Source organism: Mustelus asterias, chromosome 15 (genome assembly GCF_964213995.1).
Source record: "Mustelus asterias chromosome 15, sMusAst1.hap1.1, whole genome shotgun sequence".
In the NCBI taxonomy this organism is placed as follows: Eukaryota; Metazoa; Chordata; class Chondrichthyes; order Carcharhiniformes; family Triakidae; genus Mustelus; species Mustelus asterias.
The window spans coordinates 2,052,528-2,074,722 of record NC_135815.1 but is presented as its reverse complement, the minus strand read 5'-3'; the positions used below and the strand labels follow the sequence as shown (position 1 = coordinate 2,074,722).

Here is a 22,195-nt window from a genome sequence, read left to right as displayed (position 1 = left end):
CCCAATTGTAAACCTTGCCCTGCCGTACAGCCCTATCCCTCTCCATTGCAATAACAAAAGACACCGAATTGTGGTCACTATCTCCAAAGTGCCCTCCCACAATCAAATCTAACACTTGGCCCAGTTCATTTCCCAGTACCAAATCCAATGTGGCCTCACCTCTTGTCGGCCTATCCACATATTGTGTCAGGAAACCCTCCTGCACACACTGCACAAAAACTGCCCCATCCGAACTATTTGACCTACAAAGGTTCCAATCAATATTTGGAAAGTTAAAGTCCCCCATGACAACTACCCTGTGACCCCCACACATATCCATAGTCTGCTTAGCAATTTCTTCCTCCACATCTCTATTACTATTTGGGGGCCTATAGTAAACTCCTAACAACGTGACCACTCCTTTCCTATTTCTAACCTCAGCCCATATAACCTCAGTGTGCAGATCCCCCTCGAAGTGCCTTTCCACAGCCGTTAAACTATCCTTGATTAACAATGCTACTCCTCCACCTCTTTTACCAGCTTCCCTACACTTAGTGAAACATCTATACCCCGGAACGTCCAACAACCATTCCTGTCCTTGTTCTACCCACGTCTCCGTCATGGCCACAACATCGTAGTCCCAAGTACCAATCCACGCCCCAAGTTCATCTACCTTGTTCCGGATGCTCCTTGCATTGAAGTAGACACACTTCAACCCACCTTCCTGTCTACCGGTACCCACCGTTGACACCTTCCCCAATACCTCACCACCCCCAACACTGACTTCTGGACTACAACTCCTTTTCCCACTCCCCTGACAAATTAGTTTAAACCCCCCTGAAGAGCTGTATCAAATTTCCCTCCCAGGATATTGGTGCCCCTCTGGTTCAGGTGCACCCCATCCTGTTTGTACAGGTCCCACCTTCCCCAGAATGTGTTCCAATTATCCACGTATCTGAAACCCTCCCTCCTACACCATCTCTGCAACCACATGTTTAAGTGCACTCTCTCCCTGTTCCTCAACTCGCTATCACGTGGCACCGGTAACGTACCAGAGATGACCAGATGTTTTGTCTTGGCTCTCAGCTTCCAGCCCAGCTCCCGAAATTCCTGTTTTAAATCCCCATCCCTTCTCTTGCCTATGTCGTTGGTACCCACGACTTGTGACTGTTTCCCCTCCCCCTTAAGAATCCAGAAGACACGGTCTGAGACGTCACGGACCCTGGCATCCGGTAGGCGACATACCATCCTCGAGTCTCTTTTGCTGCCACAGAACCTCCTATCTATCCCTCTAACTAACGAGTCCCCAATAACTATTGCCCTCCCGCTCTCCCCCTTACCCTCCCGAGCCACAGAGACGGACACAGAGCTGGAGATCCTCTCACTGCGGTTCACCACTGGTATGTTGTCCCCCTCAACCGTATCCAAAGCGGAATACTTGTTGCTAAGGGGAACGACCACAGGGGATCCCTGCACGGACTGCTTCCTCCCAGCCCCTCTCACTATCACCCATCTGTTTTCATTCCTCTGAGTAACTGTATCCCTGAAGCTTCTGTCTATGGCCACCTCTGCGACCCTAATGATCACTCGGGCCATTAACTTTTAATAGTTGGTAATGACGGGCTCCTGTGTTGGAGAGGGGATTAGGGGTTAGGCGTTAATACTGACCATGTGAAGAAGTGAACGGTCAGTATGAGGCAGCTTTCAGTGAGTATTCAAATGTTACCCTGCATCTGGAGATGTTTCGCTATCCAGTAGAATTGATTCAAGATTACTTATGTCTTATTCGACACATCTAGTAAGACCATCTTTGGAATATTGAGAACATTCTGCCCACCTGTAGCTCGCAGATGGTCAGGGTGGTGCTGAGAGCTTCGCGGACATGAGGCTCTTCAGTGGGGATGTCACCGAACTTTCACTTGGATCTTTTGGGAGGAAATGTGATCAGAGACTGAAAAATTCTTTGTCCAAATGCGAGTGACTGATGTTTGTAGGTAGACTTCCATAAAAGGAGCTCAGTGAATATTGATTTGGAAACGGTGCTGAGGGTTGGCAGGATGCTGCATGGAAGGTGATGCCTTCTCCCCTACATCCAGGATACGGAATTGGGTGGGTCTGAGCAGCTTTGGTTGATTTACCATTGGGCAAAGGAGAGAGACTTCCCCCGTCACACACATTGGATTGAGCAGCGTTCCATCATATGGTTGTGAATAGGCAAGAAAATAAGGCTTTGATGGATAGGGGGGTTTCTTCTCTTCCATTTGCTTAATGAGAGATCGCCATGGGATATGTTTATGTGGGTTGAATGTTTGCACAATCTGGCCTGACTGTAATGCTCATCTTAAGATGTTGGCTGAGTTTGTCGAATTTGCTTGCTTCCTCTAAACGTGTGACATGCCGTTGTCAGGTATTTGACCCGACTGGGCTCTTTGTTTATTGAGAGGAGAGTGCACGAGTTTACTAATGTTCACGTTTCATCTTGTAAAATACAAAGGCTGTGATGTAGCCTGTGCTGTTGCGAGTTCTTGAGAATATCCTGTTTTGCCTCAAATAATGAAACGTGACTCTAATGAAGAAACCACATAAAAGACCTTTGTAATACTGATGCACCACAACCTTTGATAGAGCTCCTTTGTATGGGCTCCCTGTCTAATAGTGAAGTGAAATGATTTGTATATGGTCTGCCTCGAGTTACAATACTCAGAGCGCAAAACTGGCTTAATTTGCATCTGACCATGTGTTGCAATTTATACCGAAAGGTGCAAATTAAACATTTTAAATTGACAGGGCTTCATGGGCAGGAGGTTTATTGATTGTGAACTGCGGAGTAATGATGATGAGCAGTACGGTCAGTGCAGCTAGTGTGGCAGTGATGGTGATGTCAGTCACAATGTGTTCACATTTGGGATGGATTCTTGTATCAAAACTGTAATTTCACTGAACTTCCTTAGTCTTGGGAATTTAATTCTGTTTGGTGAAGTGGATTCTAGTGCGTTATTACAGCTTGTATTTTGTAACCTCAGTACTTCACAATGGCCAACCAATCAAATACTGGCAACTGAGAAATATTGTGTTGGAATGCTGATATTTAGGAAGGTGGGAGGGAAATCTTAAACCCGTGGGGTCCAGATGGCTGAAGACATGTCTCCCAGTGGAATGATGGGAGGGAGTTAGACAAAGAACCAGAGGTGTGGAGATCGGGAAGGATGAGCCTGCGGAGAGATTAACTTGATGCCAATTTGAGGCGGAGAGTGTCTGCGTAGGGCAATGAGCGTAGCACTGATGGATGAAGTGAATATGCTGAGCGTCTGGGTGGGTGGAAAATGAACTGACCAGGACAGCATTGGAGTATTCAAATCTGGGAATGACTGACTTTCTGATGATGGTTTAGCAGCAGAAATGGATACTATTATCGAGTTGGCAGCCATTGCCACTGTCCTGTCTCTGACGTGGACACAATCAATATGCCAGGCAATATCTAGGATGGAAAGTTTTATTCTGCGTATTGAAAGTTAAATTGCAAGAAGAAACAAAACTGAGACAATGTGTTCGTGGAAGTAATTTATTCGTAATGGGATCTGACGCCAGTGGTGAATCCCCCATTTAGGTCGGTCTGTTAAACCTGGTGAGGTTTAATCATTGTGGCCTGTGTGTGAGTGGAAATCTTCCGCATAAAAACACAGATATGAGGTGTTAAAGATAACGGTGTGTAGGTTACGAGAGCTTTCATGTGAAATCCGGTTTCCATAGCAGTGTCTGGGTGTGTTCGTGTAGAAAAGGGATGAATATTTGGAGTTTGAGCTTGTTTTAAAATATGTCTGTGTGTTGGGTCAGAGTGAACGGGATTTATTTATGTGTGTTTTGAAGTTAATGGAGTTATTTAACCAAACTGGTGGGTCAGAGCAGACTGGTGAGGACACAGCTGCTTTTCCACTCTGTTGCATTTCAGTCTCAAGTTAATGAGGAGTAATTGTTGAGCTGGTGTCAATCCAGTGATCCATTTGATCCCATGGATTTTTCCATTGAAATCCTTCTGTATCCAAACACTGAGGGGGGCAGTACAGGGTGGGGCCCTCATTTACATTGTTCTATAAATATCTCCCCCTGCACCCTCACAACATTTCCGTATTTCTATACAAGGCATAGCCAAGGCATCTGAGGCAAATTTAAAGTAAAATAAGTAAAGTTTATTTGTTAGTCACAAGTAACGCTTACATTAACACTGCAATGAAGTTACTGTGAAGTACTCTGAAATTGCAAGACTCAGTTTGTGTGGAGTGGTTGGTGTTGATGGGTGTGATAGTCACCCGGTTAAGAACAGATTTCAAGATCTCAAACTCCTGCGTCTCTCAGGAAGGAGGTTTTCAAACTGCTCATCTGAGCTAGATTAAATAACACCCATGCCCTGGATCTGAAAGTAGTTATGTTCATTCAAGGATGTGGGCATCGCTGGCTCGGCCTGCATTTATTTCCTATCCCTATTTGCTCTTCGGAAGATGGTGGTGAGTTGTCTTCTTGAAACACTGCAGTCAACCAAGTGTAGGGACACCCACCGTGCTGTTACATAAGAACATAAGAAATAGGAGCAGGAGTAGGCCATCTAGCCCCTCGAGCCTGCCCCGCCATTCAATAAGATCATGGCTGATCTGACGTGGATCAGTACCACTTACCCGCCTGATCCCCATAACCCTTAATTCCCTTACCGATCAGGAATCCATCCATCCGCGCTTTAAACATATTCAGCGAGGTAGCCTCCACCACCTCAGCGGGCAGAGAATTCCAGAGATTAACCACCCTCTGGGAGAAGAAGTTCCTCCTCAACTCTGTCTTAAACCGACCCCCCTTTATTTTGAGGCTGTGTCCTCTAGTTTTAACTTCCTTACTAAGTGGAAAGAATCTCTCCGCCTCCACCCTATCCAGCCCCCGCATTATCTTATAAGTCTCCATAAGATCCCCCCTCATCCTTCTAAACTCCCAACGAGTACAAACCCAATCTCCTCAGCCTCTCCTCATAATCCAAACCCCTCATCTCCGGTATCAATCTGTTAGGCAGGGAGTGCCCGGGGTTTGACCCAGTGACAGTGGAGGAACAATGATGTATTTCTAAGTCAGCGTGGTGAGTGGCTTGGAGGAGAACTTGCAGGTGGTGGTGTTCCCATGCATCTCTGCCCTTGTCCATCTAGATGGAAGAGGGCGTGGGTTTGGAACGTTAAATTGAACCTAATGTTGAACCTCATGAGGTGGTCAATGAGGAGGTGAATGTGAAGTTATCCACTTTGGATGGAGATGCAGAAGGGCAGAGTGTTATTTAAATGGTGATAGATGGGAAATGTTGATGTATAAAGAGACCTGTGTGTCCCTGTACACCAGTTACTGAAAGCAAGCATGCAGGTACAGCAAGCAGTTAGGAAGGCAAATGGCATATTGGCCTTCATTGTGACGGGATTTGAGTACAGGAGCAAGGATGTCTTATTGCAGCTTTATAGGGTCTTGATGAGACCACACCTGGAGTATTGTGTGCAGTTTTGGTCTCCTTGCCTAAGAAAGGACATACTTGTCTTAAAGAGAGTGCAGCGAAGGTTCACCAGACTGATTCCTAAGGTGGCAGGATTGTCATATGAGGAGTGATTGGGTTGACTGGGCCGGTGGAAGAATGAGGGGATCTGATTGAAACGTATGAAATACAGACAGGGCTGGACAGACTGGATGCAGCGATTTTGTTTCCTCTGGCTGGAGGCTCTAGAACACGGGTTCCGTCTCAGGATACGGGATAAGCCATTTAGGACTGAAAGGAGAAACTTGTTCACTCGCGGTTGGTGAACCTGTGGAATTCTCTACAACAGAAGACTGGAGAACAAGTCACTGAATATATTTAAGGAGGAAATAGATTTCTAGATTCTAAAGGCGTCAAGGGGTATGGGAAGAGTGCGAGATTATGGCATTGAGATGGAGGATTAGCAGTAATCGTCTGACTGAGGCAGGCTCAAAGGGCCGAATGGCCTACTCCTCCTAGTCTCTCTGTTTTAATGGGCGTAGCCATTGTCCAGAATCATAGAATTAGAAACTGCCCATCAGATATTAATATTCTTGATTCACTGAGTCTGTGCCCACTCACCCAGTAATTAACTGATTGTGAAAGTAACTTCAATTGTTTCAGTAATGGCTTGTGGTAGGACTATTCCAACCACATGAACTGCAGAAAAGTTTCTAATGTCTTGTGATAAATTTGTTTCTTGCTGCTCTCGCTAAAGGCAGCAGTGTGTTTTTATTTCCCCCAGATCAGTCCTTGACCATTTCAATAAAAACAGCATTAATTTCGCAAATGTCTCCTCTCTCAATGGATTGAGTTAATAAATTCAAAACTGACTCGTTACTCCTGGACCCTCACTCCTAATGCAACTGAGGAGGGGGGTACTGGGGAGTTAGCCATCCCACGGCTCATTTGTGTCCCCGGTACATGATCATCGCTTAACCAGTGCCCAAGATATTCAACAGCTTATTCAGTTAATTACTGTTACAGAATGTTGTTGCACTGCTTTTATCCGTTAACCAGTAAAATAATTCCATGACTAAAATGACTTGATGCTCTATGAACATGTTGTAAAATTCTTTCACTGGGCACCCTGCAATCTTGCCAATAGCCATCATTTTTACTAAGTACACACCATGGCTGTATCATGCATTTTTAATGTTTCCTTTAATCAACACTTAATTTTCACTCTGTCAAAGCATATCCTATCACTGCTGTAGTATTTTCTGTATCTGTGTAGATGTCTTATATCTTTCCTGTGCACATCTCTGACTGCTATCATTAAGTCCCCGTTTTACACCCCTTTCTCCTCTTGCCTCTTTCCTCCCGTGGATTCTGTTCAATGCTTTTTCACATTGCAAATGCAGCAACTAAAAGTGACCAGTTCAAGGAATAATCTGTTTTACATTCTGCTGGAGTTCTGTGATGCAACTCCCTGTGATATATTTTCAAAGGGCAATTAAATGGTTCCTTGGGAAATTTAGGGGAGAGAGTGGAATTATAAACGGCAGTTCATATGAAGAAGGTTAGGAGATCTGAGTGTGCTGTTTCAGTGAAATCTCAATCCAAGGTTCAGGAGAGGCTGCAGTGGTTAAGCTGTTGATGGAGTGTGATTGTGGGAGGTATGATGCAATTGGAAAGCTTCCTGGAACTAAGTGATGTAAGTGAGTGTGTTCAATGGTATTGAAACCTCTGAGGAAATTCAAAGTTTCATAGAATAGACTCATAGAATCCCTACAGTGCAGAAGGAGGCCATTCAGCCCATCGAGTCTGCACTGACCACAATCCCACCCAGACCCTATTTCCATAACCCCAGGTATTTACCCCAGCTAGTCCCCCTGACACTAAGGGGTAATGTAGCATGGCCAATCCACCTAACCAGTACATCTTTGGACTGTAGGAGGGAAACCCGCACAGATATGGGGAGAATGTGCAAACTCCACATAGACAGTGACCTGAGGCTGGGTCATAGATCATAGAAACCCTACAGTGCAGGAGGAGGCCATTCGGCCCATCGAGTCTGCACCGACCACAATCCCACCCAGGCCCTACCCCCACATATTTACCCACTAATCCCACTAACCTACGCATCTCAGGACTCTAAGGGGCAATTTTTAACCTGGCCAATCAACCTAACCCGCACATCTTTGGACTGTGGGAGGAAACCGGAGCACCCGGAGGAAACCCACGCAGACACGAGGAGAATGTGCAAACTCCACACAGACAGTGACCCGAGCCGGGAATCGAACCCGGGACCCTGGAGCTGTGAAGCAGCAGTGCTAACCACTGTGCTACAGTGCCGCCCTTAGTTCTGGAACTAAGTTCTGGAACTAAGTTCTGGAACTTTTCTGGAACTAAGTCCTTAGTTCTGTGGGGCAGCATGCTAACCATTGTGCCACCATGCCATCCTTTCTCGCTCTCATTTGCTGTCCTCTGTCTTCCTCCTCTTGCCCCCATCCATTCCTCTCTCACTCTCTTCCTCTCCCCCGTTTCCTCTTCTCCTTCTCCTCCACTCTCCCTTTCCCTTTCCTTTTCTTCCCTACTCCCCCCTCCTTTTCCCCAAAATAAACTGTTGAACTTCTTAGATATTCCTGCTGCTCTAATATTATATAAGTTATCAGGATTGCAAACTCGGGTCCATTTGTTTTGGAGATGGTATTCCTTGTACTAAATTTCTTTACACACACCACAGACCCCTGGGGTGTACTTCTTCCCTTTTGAAAACAGGCCAACATCCATTTCACCCTGACCCTATTCCTAGTCAGTTAACAAACATTTATGTTTGCTTGAGTTTTACTGACAAGTCTCTTTGAGGTAACTTATTGAACATCTTCTTAAAAATCCATATATTCTGCATCTACAGTATTCCTTTTATCCAGTCAATTCCCATTTGGCTAACATTTCTGTTCTAACTATCCTTGACACGCTCATGCAGTTTTCAATGCTCATTTTATCGAGTTGCTAGCTCTCCTCTAATTGCCCCTTCTATCCTCCTGCAAGAGAGATGATGTAGCTCCCTCCGTCCACATCAAAGGATTTAGTTATATCTGCTGATGTTGCAGTGACATTACTCAATGCCCAAAGGGTTTCATTGATTTTATTAACTTGTAATCACTTGTAAATATCTATTGAAGTTTTGGGAAAATAACTAGGTTGTTGATACTCAAGTTTGACATTTAATCACCCCTTGCATCAACTGAACAGAGTCGGAAGGATAATTAATGTGTATTGGATGATTAATTTGGGTACAGATGCTGGGACTTCCTCTGCATACCTGCAGCAATGGAATCTAAGCCACCGATCTGCACTGTGGTTTCAACATAAGCACAGTCTGCATCTACTTATCAGATTGTAAAGTGCAGAATAGATAATTATACATCCTCTGGGCCTGCAGCGCAGCCTGAGTCAACTCGCCTTTTGGGCAGTGGGTTACTGCAATATTGACTGTCGTCCAACTCTTGGGTTGTTTGGCCATCAGAACGTGGCTTCACAATAAGTAATTGACTTCCATTTATAAATGATTCAAAGTAGCTGCACGTTTGGTGAAAGTAAGGGTTCAAGGGTCATTAACGCGAGAGTTTGCAGCTGAACTGACAATATGGGAGCTGTCTGGAAGGGGCTGTTGAGTCAAATCATGGAACGGTCTCGCACAAAGATGACTGGTTTATGCTGGCTCTATCAGTGGGCAATCCAAGTAATGCCCAATCTTATGCAGTATTTTCTCCTGGTTATTTCCCATGATGCGGAGATGCCGGCGTTGGACTGGGGTGAACACAGTAAGAGTTTTAACAACACCAGGTTAAAGTCCAACAGGTTTATTTGGTAGCAAATACCATTAGCTTTCGGAGCGCTGTTCCTTCGTCAGATGGAGTGGATATCTGCTCTCAAACAGGGCACAGAGACACAAAATCAAGTTACACAAAATCAACTGAAGCAGCACTCTGAAAGCTAATGGCATTTGCTACCAAATAAACCTGTTGGACTTTAACCTGGTGTTGTTAAAACTCTTACTGTATTTCCCATTGAATCAGGCAGTGCTTTCTGAATTCTAATCACTTGTTCCTTAAGGTTTTTTCTCTTGCCATCTTTGGCTCACCTTTAAATCTGTATCCTTTGGTTATTGATTCAACAGTTTCTTTTTATTTACTCCATCTGTACACTTCACAGTTTTAGTCCTCTATCAAATCTCTTGGCTTTCTCTCTTCTAAGAAGAGCAACCGTTATTTGGATTAACATCAGTAGCGATAATTGATCTCAATATCGGTTCCTTTTCTACTTGCTTTTTTATCCGGTGCAATTGAGCTCCAATTTATCCAAATTTTTTTTCCATCTGATGTTTGGAGAAAGGGTTCAGCTAAAACATGGACTTTCTCTACAGGAGCTGCCTGACCTTCCTGGGTCTCCTATTGCCTTTATTTCATAGCGTTTACACTACAGAAACGGGCCGTTCAACCTGCAAGCATTTATGTTCCATACAAACCTCCTCCCAATCTCTCTCTCCATCCGACTCCATTACCGTGGCCTTCTACTCCTTGTGTGTTTGTCTAACTTTCCTTTAAATGTATCTATGCCATTCGCCTCAGCTGTTGCTTGTGGTTACCTGTTCCACATTCATGCCTTTGTTAAATTCCCTGTTGGATTTTAATTATTTTAATATATTTATCCCTCATTCTGGGCTCCCCAACAAGTGGAAACCCGAGTATTGCTGAAAGAGAGACATGCTGTCGAAGCTTGATGTCTTGCACTCAAAGGTGAGATGCAAGAATATCAAATTTCAGAGGGACCAATGATTATGTACTGCAGGAGAAAAGGCTGCTGATTGGTTGTCAGGTCGGCTCTGGCTGAGTTCCATGGTGCATTCTCCATGATGGTGTCCTGACGATCAATTAGCTGTGAAACTACTGCTCTTGATTTATTTATGGTGAATAGAGCTATAGGTGTCTGTGATATTGATGATACAAGAAAATTGATGTTGTTGTTTAGAAATTGGAATACTTGTACTGTAAAAAAACGTTGGCCTATGGAGGCATGGAAACTAGAAGCACGAGTAAGCCCTTCGAGCCTACACCGGCATTCATTATTATCATCACCAAATTCAATATTCTGATCCCCCTTCCACCTCCCATCCCCCCCAAATATCCTTTGATCCCCTTAGCCCCAAGAGCTATATCTAATCTCTTCCTGAAATCCAACAACATTTTGGCCTCAACTACTTTCTGTGGTAGTGAATTCCACACATTCACCACCCTCTGAGTAAAGAAATTTCTCTTCACCTCAGTTCCAAAAGGTTTACCCCTTATCCTCAAACTATGACTCCTAGTTCTGGACTCCCCCACCATCGGAAACATTCTTTCTGAATTTACCCATCCCAGGATTCAGTCTGGTAAACCTTTGCTGCACTCCCTCTAAAGCAAGCACATCCTTCCCCAGATAAGGACACCAATACTCCAGGTGTGGCCTCACCAACGCCCTGTACAATTGTAGTAAAACATCTCTATTTCTATACCCAAATCCTCTCGCTATGAAGGCCAACATAACCCTTTGCCGCCTTTACTGCCTGCTATACCTGCGTGCTTACTTTCAGTGACTGATGCACAAGGACTCCAAGGTCTCTTGAGTATGCACCTCTTAATTTACACCCATTGAAGTAATAATCTGTCTTCCTATTATTGCTACCAAAGTGGATAACTTCTCATTTATCCACATTATGCTGCATCTGCCACGTACATGCCCACACACTTAGCCTGTCCAAATCACGCTGAAGCATCTCTGCATCCTCACAGCTCACCCTCCCACCTAACTTTGTACCATCTGCAAATTTGGAAATAATACATTTAGTTCCCTCTTAAAAATCATTGATATATAATGTGAACAGGCAGTGGAGAAGGTCTAAAACCGATTCACTGGAATGATACCAGAGCTCGTCAGGAGATGAACGGCCTGAGGATCTTCTCTCTGGGAAACAGCAGCTGGGGCACAGCTTGTTCTGCTCAAATACTGGAAACAAACTGCCTTCAAATAGCACTCTCTTTTTCTTTGAGCTGCCTGTGCAGTTGGTTTTTAATGGCCAATGAATTAAAGTAAGTGAGCTTGTGGCCAGCGGGAAGCTCAGTGGGCTGAGCGCACAATGGTTGCACTCAGGAAACCAAGGAGCATCTTCAGACTGATCTTGTGCAGAAATCTGAGCAGGTTGTAAGGATTCTAAATGGAAGAAAAAGGGGTTGTATCAATAAAAACTACCTTAGAGTTGAGAAAAATATGAATGGGGCGAGGCCATTCAGCCCCCTGGACCCTTACTGCCATTCTGCTAGATTAGGGCTGAGATATACTCAGCTCTGACTTCCTGCTTTTGCTCCACACTCCTCATTCTCCTTGTTGAACTAAAAAACAGAAAATGCTGTCAATCCTCTGTTGGATCAGAGTCTTAACAGTTTCAATAGCCTCAGCGTACATTGCCTTTGGGAATCCCGTTTGCGATTTCCACGACATTTTCTGTGGAAAAAGTGCTTCTTGACTTTACTCAAAAATTCACGTTATAGTCCGAGACTTCGGAGTTGCTGCAGTGAGAAATATCACCCTCGTGCCAATGACCCTGGAGTGAATATCATTGAGTATATTAACACAGTTATACAGTGTTAACCAGGCTGTCTTGTCTTCTTTCTAACTAAAGAAAGTTTTAAGAGATCACTCACCATACAATAATATAATGACAGTGTTGTGCAATACATTAACCATTAGCCAAACGTGGCTAATTGGGAATCCAAGTGAGACTAATGACTAATCAGAAATGCAGTTTAAATAAATGAGCCTTAGACCTCCCTCACTGACATGTGATCTCTATTGTTTTAAAAAGTATTTTCTGTAGTCATCACAACAGGTGGCATATCTCTACATACTGTTCCTAATTTTTATTCTTTCATGGGATCTGGGCATCATTGGCTAGGCCAGCATTTATTGTCCATCTCTAATTGCCCTTGAGAAGGTGGTGCTGAGTTGCCTTTTGAATCGCTGCAGTCCATGTGGTGTAGCTGCACCCACAGTGAAGTTGAGATCTCTGATTTTGACCCAGTGACAGTGAAGGAATGATATCTTTCCAAATCAGGATGGTCTGTGGCTTGGAGGGAAACTTGCAGTTGGTGGTGTTCCAATGCATATGCTGCCTTATTCCACTATCTCACTGTGTTTATTCCCCTCTGAATCTGCTAATCTCTGGGCTATCACTAGAAGAATGTGACCACAAAAGAGTTACTGGGTTGTGCTAAAACCCCCTAACTGATTGAGGAAGTTGCCGCATTGATGTGATCTGGTCCCAGACTGATCACTCCTAATGCCCTTGATAACGAGAAATAGGCAATAAATGTTTCCTTGTAATTGCTGCTCCTATCACTAATAAATAAATCTATTCTGCTGTGATAACTGAATGACCTTTCTAATTGTCTTTGTGTTGCAGAGAGAAGATTGTCAGCATGGAGTTCATGCGCAAGTACATCCATGTAGCAAAGATTATCAAACCTGTGCTCACGTCTGAGGCAGCAAATCACATTGCGGAGGAGTACTCTAGCCTGCGTAGTCAGGACCAGATGAGCTCCGATGTTGCGCGGGTTTGTGCACTTCTATTTGTTTTTATCATTTCACAAACCATTTATTTGAAATTATTTCACATCCAGATGAATTTATGTGCACATTTAGGGTATGTTTCAATTGATATTCACATCTAATTTGCAGGTGACCATTCAGACACTCTTTGCAATGAACATTCCTATTCCTGGTTAATGTGACCACAGCATACCCTGACTGCACGGCCAAATGATTGGGTGTGACTGGTTGTACTGGGACAAATGGGTGACGGAGAATGGGGTAGGGATGCTGAGCCATCTTGTTTGGTGTTAATTGGGTCTGGTAATGGGGAATGCTACGTAGGTTGCTCAAATCCCTCTTATGGGAGGTTTGTAGAGGTAATGAGGGCTTGCCTATGCTGAATGGTCCTTGGGCCCCAGTTTGTTCTAGATGGAAGCCAGTCATTGTTGTTCTGGTTGGCTGACATCCAGTCCGTGGTTTGGCCATGTTTGTTATGGGTGGCAGTCGGTAACTGGTTGAGTTGAGTCAGTCTACTCATTGTAGGTGTACCTTCCTCTTCAGAACACTTCATGTTGTATCAGGTACTGGAGGCCAGGACCCCAGGGCAAAGGTTTGAAGATTTCTTTTCAACAAAAGAGTTGCTGGCGGAGAAAAATAGTTAGCATTTTCAGTTCTGTGTTCCTGCTCCTCTGTTGTTGCCTTTGTGTGAGTGACAGATTGGTGACAAGTCTTGAGTTTCACCCTTTGAAGGCCGGGTGAAAACTACCCATCTAAAGAAATGTGGTTATGAAGCTGCTTTGTTACAATTCTATTTAAAGATGAATGGTTTCAAAGTAAAATGTCAAATATATTTAATTTCCTCCTTCCCCATCTAACTGCCCCACTTAAATAGTTGGCCTTGTGTATGTGGTGAGGTTTTATTTTGTGCTCAGTAGCTAAGTTATACATTGCTTGCTGAGCTCAGGTACTGATTTGATGTGGATTCTTCATGTTGGTTGAGAAATTAAAACTGTTGTCTTTTTTCCCCACCCCCGCCATTCAGACTTCACCTGTCACAGCCCGAACTCTGGAGACCTTGATCAGACTTTCAACTGCTCATGCTAAAGCTCGCATGAGCAAGACTATAGACCTGCAAGATTCGGAAGCAGCAGCTGAGCTGGTTCAGTTTGCATATTTCAAGAAGGTGAGAGCGAGATTTGCCTGTAGCACAGACTAACAGTGCACTCCACAGTCACTGAGACCTTAACGTTGGTATTCTATATCAGTATTTAATCGTGCTGATAATATATAGATAGAGAACAGACTGAGAAGTGGAGCTGGGGCCAAGATCAGATCAGCCATGCTCTTTTTGAATGGCAGCCAGTAACTGGGCAGGCTGGAGGGGCTGAATGGCCTATTCCTATTATATTCTTACGCTATGGTGACACGAGTCCAATCAGGTGGGTGAATAACTCTGGGCAGAAAAAATTGAAGAACACCACTAACGGTAGGGTGGTGATGATGCTGATGAGACCGTGGGAATGGGTGCGTTTGCCATTGCAAACCCATGGACCAAGTGTGATACAGCTGTTGTTGGCTGGTGCCCCACCCCATCAGACATGTGTTGGACAGCTCCCAACCCAAATTTCCCACCAGCCAAACTCTTAACCCCTGAGGAGAGTGCTGGCCAGTGCTCCCTGGTGGGCTAGGGTCTGTGCATACACAGTAGCCCAGTGCATGACTGGACAGGAAAACGCAGACAAAAAAATTGGCACAGTAAGTGCCCTGGGACTGCCCCCACCCCAGGATGGAAAGCCAAATGACGGGGCGGTCCCTGAAAGTCTGGGATGGTTGGTCACCCTGGTTGCACTGGAAATTTGGAACTGCTGGGACTCTGAGTAAAGGCCCAGTGTTTCTGCCAGACTTCCCACCTCGGACATCCCCGGCCACAAAACCACCATTGGAGCTGATGATGTTTAGCTTCAAAGTCGCTCTGCATTCACTTTTTCTTTGTTGCCTTGTAAGGGCAGTAGCTCAAGGTACAGTAGAATTGGTGGAGTTTTACTGGCAAGGCGCCTTGGCTCAGAGTCTCATCGGTGGAAATTATCCCGCTGAGATAAAATCAGCTCATCAGGCTGGTGAAGTACCGAGAGAGAGAGTTGAATGATCTCTGATAACAGCGCACAGTTCATCATGATGCTCTTATTGTGGAGGAAGAATCTGGGTTAAGCCTTTGAGCTGTATGTTAATGTGCTAGAGAAAAGGCTGTTATTCTCCCATCCTTGGAGTGCTGCTACACGTTAACAGGAGAAGCCTGAATATACTGTCTATCCAGCCATACTCCCCACTGCAAAGGAGACCCCACTGTAAAGTTTCCAGCAAGACACTGAACTCTAATTTTCATTTGTTTTGTTTAGGTTTTAGAGAAAGAGAAGAAACGGCGTAAAGAGGAGAGTGATGTGGAAACAGAGGAGGAAGAAGTGAGCCAGGAGGATGGAGACAGCAAGAAGAGGTAAGGGTGTGAACATGCCGAGAATTCTGACAAGTTTAGCGCGTAATTCATTTGCCTGTGTGTGCATCAAAACACAAGTGTCCTGAGTCACTGCCCTAAAAGTTTTTTTTTGTCCTCGACTGCTACATTCTGCGGGAGCTGGCTCTGTTGAAGGATAGGTTGTGAAGACAACCTTGAACTTAAAGAATGGAATGACTTCCAGCTCAGTAATCTGAATCTCAACAAAATGAGCGTTTTTGATTCGGGCTCAATGCGGCCATTCACTGGACAATCGATAGCCATCTTCCCTTTTCTCACAAATAATCCCTGTCTATCCAAAAAAACCGAAACATTAGCTCAGTTGGTGAGGTAGTAACTGGGGGATCCTTCTTTATTCACTATCCAGTGCATTAACTCTCTCTACTCCATCCCTCTTAGGAGAAAATCTCAAGCTGAAGACAGCAAAGGCAGGAAGAGGAGACGGGAGCTGAAGGAGGATGAGCAGTACGATCCCTACGACTTCAGTGATGCTGAGGGCGAGACTCCAGATAGTAAGTTCCCGTATTTGGGCTGAGTGACTGTTGATCTTGGTGCGGAGTGCGGCTGGCGGAGACTGGCCGAGGGCAGTGAGTGGGTTTACCGTTAATCCTCAGCACAATATCAGAGCCGTGTGTTCAGCAGGGACACTGACTTCCTTTTTGCTTTCATTAGAGGTGAGCTGAACTTTGAGTGGTGGGATTCGTGGTTTATGAGTAACAAAAGTCTAAGCAGCCAACTTTGAGATAATAACCAAGATCCTAAGTAGTGGTGATTGGCTAAGAAATATAGCAGTGATGTCATACAAAATTAAACATCTTACTAAGTCACATGGGTGGCACAGGAGTGGATCTTAAATCTGAGCTAAGCTACAGAAAGAGTAAGTTCAGAGAAGTAAGAGGCACATGAGACTACACCTGAGTGAGACGTGGACAGAGTGTGGGGTTGTGGGCGGCATGGTGGCCACAGTGGTTAGAACACTGCTGCCTCACAGCGTCAGGGACCTGGGTTCAATTTCAGCCTTGGGTGACTGTCTGTGTGGAGTTTACATGTTCTTCCTGGGTCTGCGTGGATTTCCTCTGGTGCTCCGGTTTCTTCCCATATTAGCCCTGGTAAAAAGGCGTGGGTTTCTTATGGAGAGAGGGCAGAGGGGTGGGCCTGGGTAAGATGCACTTTTGGAGAGTCGGTGCGGATTCGATGGGCTGAATAGCCTGCTTCTGCATTGTAGGGATTCTATATTTTCTGTCTCAGAATGGAGATACGGGGAGCCGACAGAAAAGTGGAGTTAAAGGCCAAAGTTCCGATGGTAGTGAATGGTGGAGCAGGCTTGGTAGGCTGTATGGTCTACTCCTGCAGACCCTGTTTGACGAATTCAGATGAGGACCGTGGAAGATTGCAGCTTCTGCAACAGTGAATGTGTTATCATCCCAAACAAGGAGTCGGTTATTTAAGACCTGCCAGGGACTGCTTTAGGCTGGATATACGCAGGGACCATTTGCAACCAAGTTAGTAAAACAGTATGATATTATTTTTCCCCCCTCAGTCCCACCACGCACTCCAAAGACCCCGGAATCAGAGGAACACATGGATACGAGTGATGAATCTACCAAGAAGCCTGGGCTGAGTGAGCAGAGGTGAGTATGGTGAGCAAGGTGAAACCTTGATAGTTGTTCCTCACTTTACTGTATATCTAGTTTGGTGCTACACAGGTTCTGAATGTGGAGTCACAGCTCTATGTTTTGTTTTCCCCCCACTGTGAATGACACGAGGCAGCTTTGTGCCATTTTGGTTGGTGTTTTGCACTAGCTTTTCCAGTGTTTGAGAATATGGGTAAGTGATTGGAAACGGCTTGTTGTCTAGGCAGGTTTTATACAAACTGCTCCAGTCCTTTGTGAGTGGCACCAGGCAAGTAAAGCGTAACCTTAAACAGGAGGGTGTTTGTCTCAGGCTGAATAAGTGAACACTGGGAACCAAAGTAATCTCCAGTATTAGGGACTTGATTAATCTCTGAGGAAATGTAACTTCAGGAGATTCAGATGAGCAGAGAGATTGAAAATTGGAGACCAGTGACAACTGACAGAGAAATAAAATTGGTGTGTTTATAGATTTTCTAAGTGCTCAGACTTGATTATGCGTATGCTTCGCTATCAATCCATGCACCAGTGTGTGAGAGGGGACCTACTCACTGGTCTTCTGTAGTTATGGGGTCATATGGGGAGGCGATGGCCAAGTGGTATTAGCGCTAGATTATTAACCCAGAAACTCGGCTAATGTTCTGGGGACCCAAGTTTGAATAACCACCACGACAGGTGGTGGAATTTGAATATATCTGGAATCGAGAATCTACTGATGACCATGAAACCATTGTTGAACGTCGGAAAAACCCAGCTGGTTCGCTAATGTCCTTTAGGGGAGGTGACCTGCCATCCTTACCAGGTCTGACTTACATGTGACTCCAGAGCCACAGCAATGTGGTTGCCCTCTGAAATGGCCTAGCAAGTCACTCAGTTCAGGGGCAACTAGGGATGGGAAATAAATGCTGTCCCAGCCAGCGACGCCCGTGTCCCACGAGTGAATTAAAAAAAATATGAGCACATCAAAGTGCATGGAATTTAAGTGTTGAAACCATTGAGATGAGAACCGAGTTGGGACAGCTGTGTCCTGAATAAAGGAGGCCTCTGAGAGCTCATCTTCAGCTCCGTGAATTGGCGAATATAGAAAAACGCAAGGAATGCAGGGAAGGAGCATTCTGAATAGCAGTGTGTGCTGGTAGCAACAGAGTGCTGTGTACTTTACTCCCAGCACAAACTCAGTGGTCTTGGCTTAGTGCTGCTGCTCCGGATTGGGTAACTGAACCTTGATTGGATGGTTTATTTGTGACCCTAACCCTGTCTGTAATCCTGGCGCAGGTTGAAAGAATTCAAAGCTGCTCTGCTGGACGCTTTCAAGACCGCACATGCTCAGTCCCTTGGGATGCAGACCCTGATGGCATCAATCAACAAAGATAACAAGACGCCATTCTCTGATGTGGAGGTGCAGACTGCCCTGGACAAGATGCAGGAAGACAACCAGATCATGGTGTCAGATCAGATCATCTTCCTTATCTAATACAGTGACGTTTGCTAACTTGGTGAAGGGACAGTGTGTGTGGCACACCAGTCTGCCAAGCTGCATTAAAGACTCTTACTAAACTGTAGGTGGTGACTAAAGAACATGCTTCTATTTAATGCACCCAATTTCTTTGTATATAATTTAGAATTTTGCAGTATGCTCCCAACCCTGGTTATCTCACTCTTTCCACCCCACATCTTCAAGCTTGAGTTTCTGTGCAGGTATGTAGTGATGTGACACCACACAGAGCTATGTTCCGATGTTTAAAGTTGTGGATAGTGACTGAGGGGTCCAATGACAGGTGAATGTCCTGAGTTCTGATTAATTGAATAAATTATAATCTTTTGACATTTGTGTACCAGCTAATTCAATTGAGGTTTGTAATCCAGTGCAGAGGAAAGTGGCTGTTTATGTTAGACTGAAGACTTGAGGCTAATGATTAGAAACCCAGAGTGCTTATCAAGGAGGGGTTGGGGTGACATACACCTTTGAAAAAAATTGCAGTAATTTTCTGTAGCTATCAGCAACTCTGTCAGAACTGGTGTTGTGCTATTTGGTGTGTGGTTGGGGGAGGGAGAGGCTAGGGTTGATTCTAATCTGCAATGAAATGCAAGTATTACTTGGTAATTATGCAAGTATCAAAAGCTACATTTTGTACATGTTGTCTTGCCCTCTGGTCAATATTTTAAACTGGATGTTATTGCATAGAACATCACACGCCCTTTTTGTTGGATTTGCCCTAACCAGTGCCCAACAAATGATAAGCACATTGGCCACTGCAGTATTTACCCTGGGGTGCACACCAGGTTTCAGTGATCGCCGCAGTGGCCTGGGCTGTGTGGGCACTGGAGAAGTGGCCTGCTGTTCTCGTTTGTGTTTGGCTTGCTTTATGCTCACTGGAGTTGTTTCCAGTGAGGTGGCAGCACTTTCTCACTTGTGAATGATTGACCTGCCGTTCTGCCAAATCCACTACTCTGGCGTTCAATTACCGCAGGTTATTTTACACTGAAGGACCATCCTTGCAGGAGGTCTTTGTAATCGGACCATCTAATCTAAAGCCCTTGAACTCCTGCGGACCAATTGGCAACAACCACCCTGACCCTACTTATTGGTCTCTCTTAACTACAGGAATTTGCCCGAACTATTGGTGAGCAATGATTGGTACACTTCAGTAAATCAAAAGTTTAATTTACACTGCCGGATGGGCGGAGAACCAGGAAATTTGCAGACTGCTAAATTTGTGTTAACCGCTTTTAAAAAAGCATTATGTTTTTTTCTAAAATAAAGCTGAGTTTTGGCTCTCTTTCTTCGTGGATGCTATTTTGTCTGTCCTCGGTTTCAGTATGAGATATTCGAATTGCAAAAGCTGTGTGCAAGAACATAATGGAAAGAAATGTGTATCTCGCTCCGACAGCAAGGGTTATTGAACTTGTTTTCCTGTTCCACTTTACTGAATTCTGTCTGCGTTATACTGACTCGTCAGAGCGTCCGCTCTCAGTTCATCTGTAATGTGCGGTTTGAACTATTTTTTTTCTATAGCTGTCATAGCAGCTGTTGTAGCAGGATGACCAAACTAAACAGTGTGAACAGGTGCTCGGACAAGGAAAATCTCAGGCTGAACTCCATAACCTGACCCACAGTAATTAGCAACTGCACTTCTACCCATTTGTACTTTAGTTTTGAGAATCCTTCCATTCTATTGGTGAGGATCCATTCTCACTTCCTTCTGACAAACATGGGGCAGGAAGGAGGCCAGCGCTGGGGGGACAGTTGTCGGTGGGAGGGGAGGGGGTGGTGGAGAACAGTTGTCTGCAGTGGGGTGGGGTGGGTCAAGGCTGGCTCTGGAATGGTCGGGGAGGGCCGCGATCGGGCTATGGAGGGGTCAGTGTGGGAAGGGGGGGGGGGCAGCGATCGAGCTGGCCAGCAAATGGGAGGCTGACAGTTCAGGGCCACTGCGCAGGCGCAGAGGCGCGCTGGTTTCAGCCTCCTGGGTCAGAATAGGCCGTGCCCCCTGAAATCTAATGATATTCAAGCTGGTGGCCTCTGCATTGCAGCATGTGGGAGATTCTAGTGTGAACTTGCAGTGAAAAAAACCCAGCGTGAATTACTCCAGTTTTCCCACGAATTCAACACTTAGAATTTTGGGGGGAGAATTCTGCCCTGCATGTTGTTCAAATGTGCAATTCGATGGTATAAATCAGGTTAAAAATCCAAAGCTTGTCTCAAATGATTGGTGAAAATATTCAGAAATGGAGATTGTGCAGAGGATGAACAGCAATTACTTGTCATAGTTCTGAATTCTTACTATTTGAATATGACTCGAGACAGTGGCCAGCTATACACAGGTGGAGCACTGTTTAGTCATCGCAACTGCTGCCTGTTGCACCAAATTGAGCTGGAGAGAGAGCATTCTGAGCAGCAGCTTTCATACATCAAGAAGTCTTCCTGGAAAATAATTGAGTTGGGTTGCATACAATACTCATAAGGCTAATGTTTTCAGACTGGTGCACCAGATAGGTTTGTAATGGTTTCAGCATGAAAGATCTGCTGCGCAGGGAGAGGGGAAGAGAAGTTGAGTTGTGGGGAGCTGATGATGCAAATGGTTAGCATAAAACCGGAAAACACATCGCGTCAAATGCCAAGAACCATGTGAGCGAGACTTTGAAACAACTTGTCGAAATGGAATCAAGGCACCAGGGAGCTTGCAGCTGGATGAAGGCAAAACGATCTGTGTTGGAAGTCATCTGGAAGCATTTAGCTGGAATTTTTGAAAACTTTGATTTGGAGTGAAGTTTCATGTACAAATTAATGAGTTATGGTTAAAGAGTAATCTGATTTTAAGTGATAGTGGAACTTGCAAAACCTTTCGTTGGGGAATGCTGTCAACATTCTTGCTTTTATATTCCACTTCCCTTGCAATAAACAATAACTCAATTTGCTTAGCTGATCACTTGTTCCTGCATATTAACCTGTTGAGAAACATGTGCCAGGACACCCAGATCTCTCTCTATCTCTGCAATCATCTCAATTTAAATAATTTGCTGCTTTTCTAATCTTCCTACCAAAGTGGACAAGTTCACATTTTCCCAAGTCATACTCCCATCTGTTAAATGGTTTGCCCACTCACTTATCTGTGTCCCTTGGAAGACTCCTTGTCTCCCCTTCACAACTTAATTTCTGACCTATCTTTGTGTTAACAGCAAAATTGGCTACAATACGTTCAGTCCCTCCATCCAAATCATTCATTCAAATTGCAAATAGTTGAGGTCTTGGCACTGATCCCTCTTGAGCTCCACATATTTCCAAACCAAAAAAAACCGGTTTATCCTTACTCCCTGTTAGCTAACTAATCCTCCATCTATACCAGTACGTTGCCCTCTTCACTATGAACTCTTATTGTTTTATGGTAATTTTTGATGTAGCACCATGTCAGCTGCCTTCTAGAAATCTAAATGCAGCACATCCACAGGTTCCCCTTTATCCACACTGCT

The 22,195-nt window shown here is 44.7% G+C and overlaps 1 protein-coding gene across 1 annotated transcript in view; it reads left to right on the top strand.

The window, feature by feature from the left end:
- LOC144504247 (zygotic DNA replication licensing factor mcm3-like) overlaps positions 1 to 20,016 on the top strand; it is a 58,017-nt gene extending 38,001 nt beyond the window's left edge. The window contains exons 11-16 of the mRNA XM_078229321.1: positions 12,960 to 13,110; positions 14,130 to 14,270; positions 15,484 to 15,578; positions 15,996 to 16,108; positions 17,137 to 17,227; positions 18,503 to 20,016. Coding sequence (XP_078085447.1) covers positions 12,960 to 13,110; positions 14,130 to 14,270; positions 15,484 to 15,578; positions 15,996 to 16,108; positions 17,137 to 17,227; positions 18,503 to 18,701 — 790 coding nt within the window. The 3' untranslated portion in view covers positions 18,702 to 20,016. The remainder of the gene's footprint in view (positions 1 to 12,959; positions 13,111 to 14,129; positions 14,271 to 15,483; positions 15,579 to 15,995; positions 16,109 to 17,136; positions 17,228 to 18,502) is intronic.
- Positions 20,017 to 22,195: the final 2,179 nt, after the last annotated feature.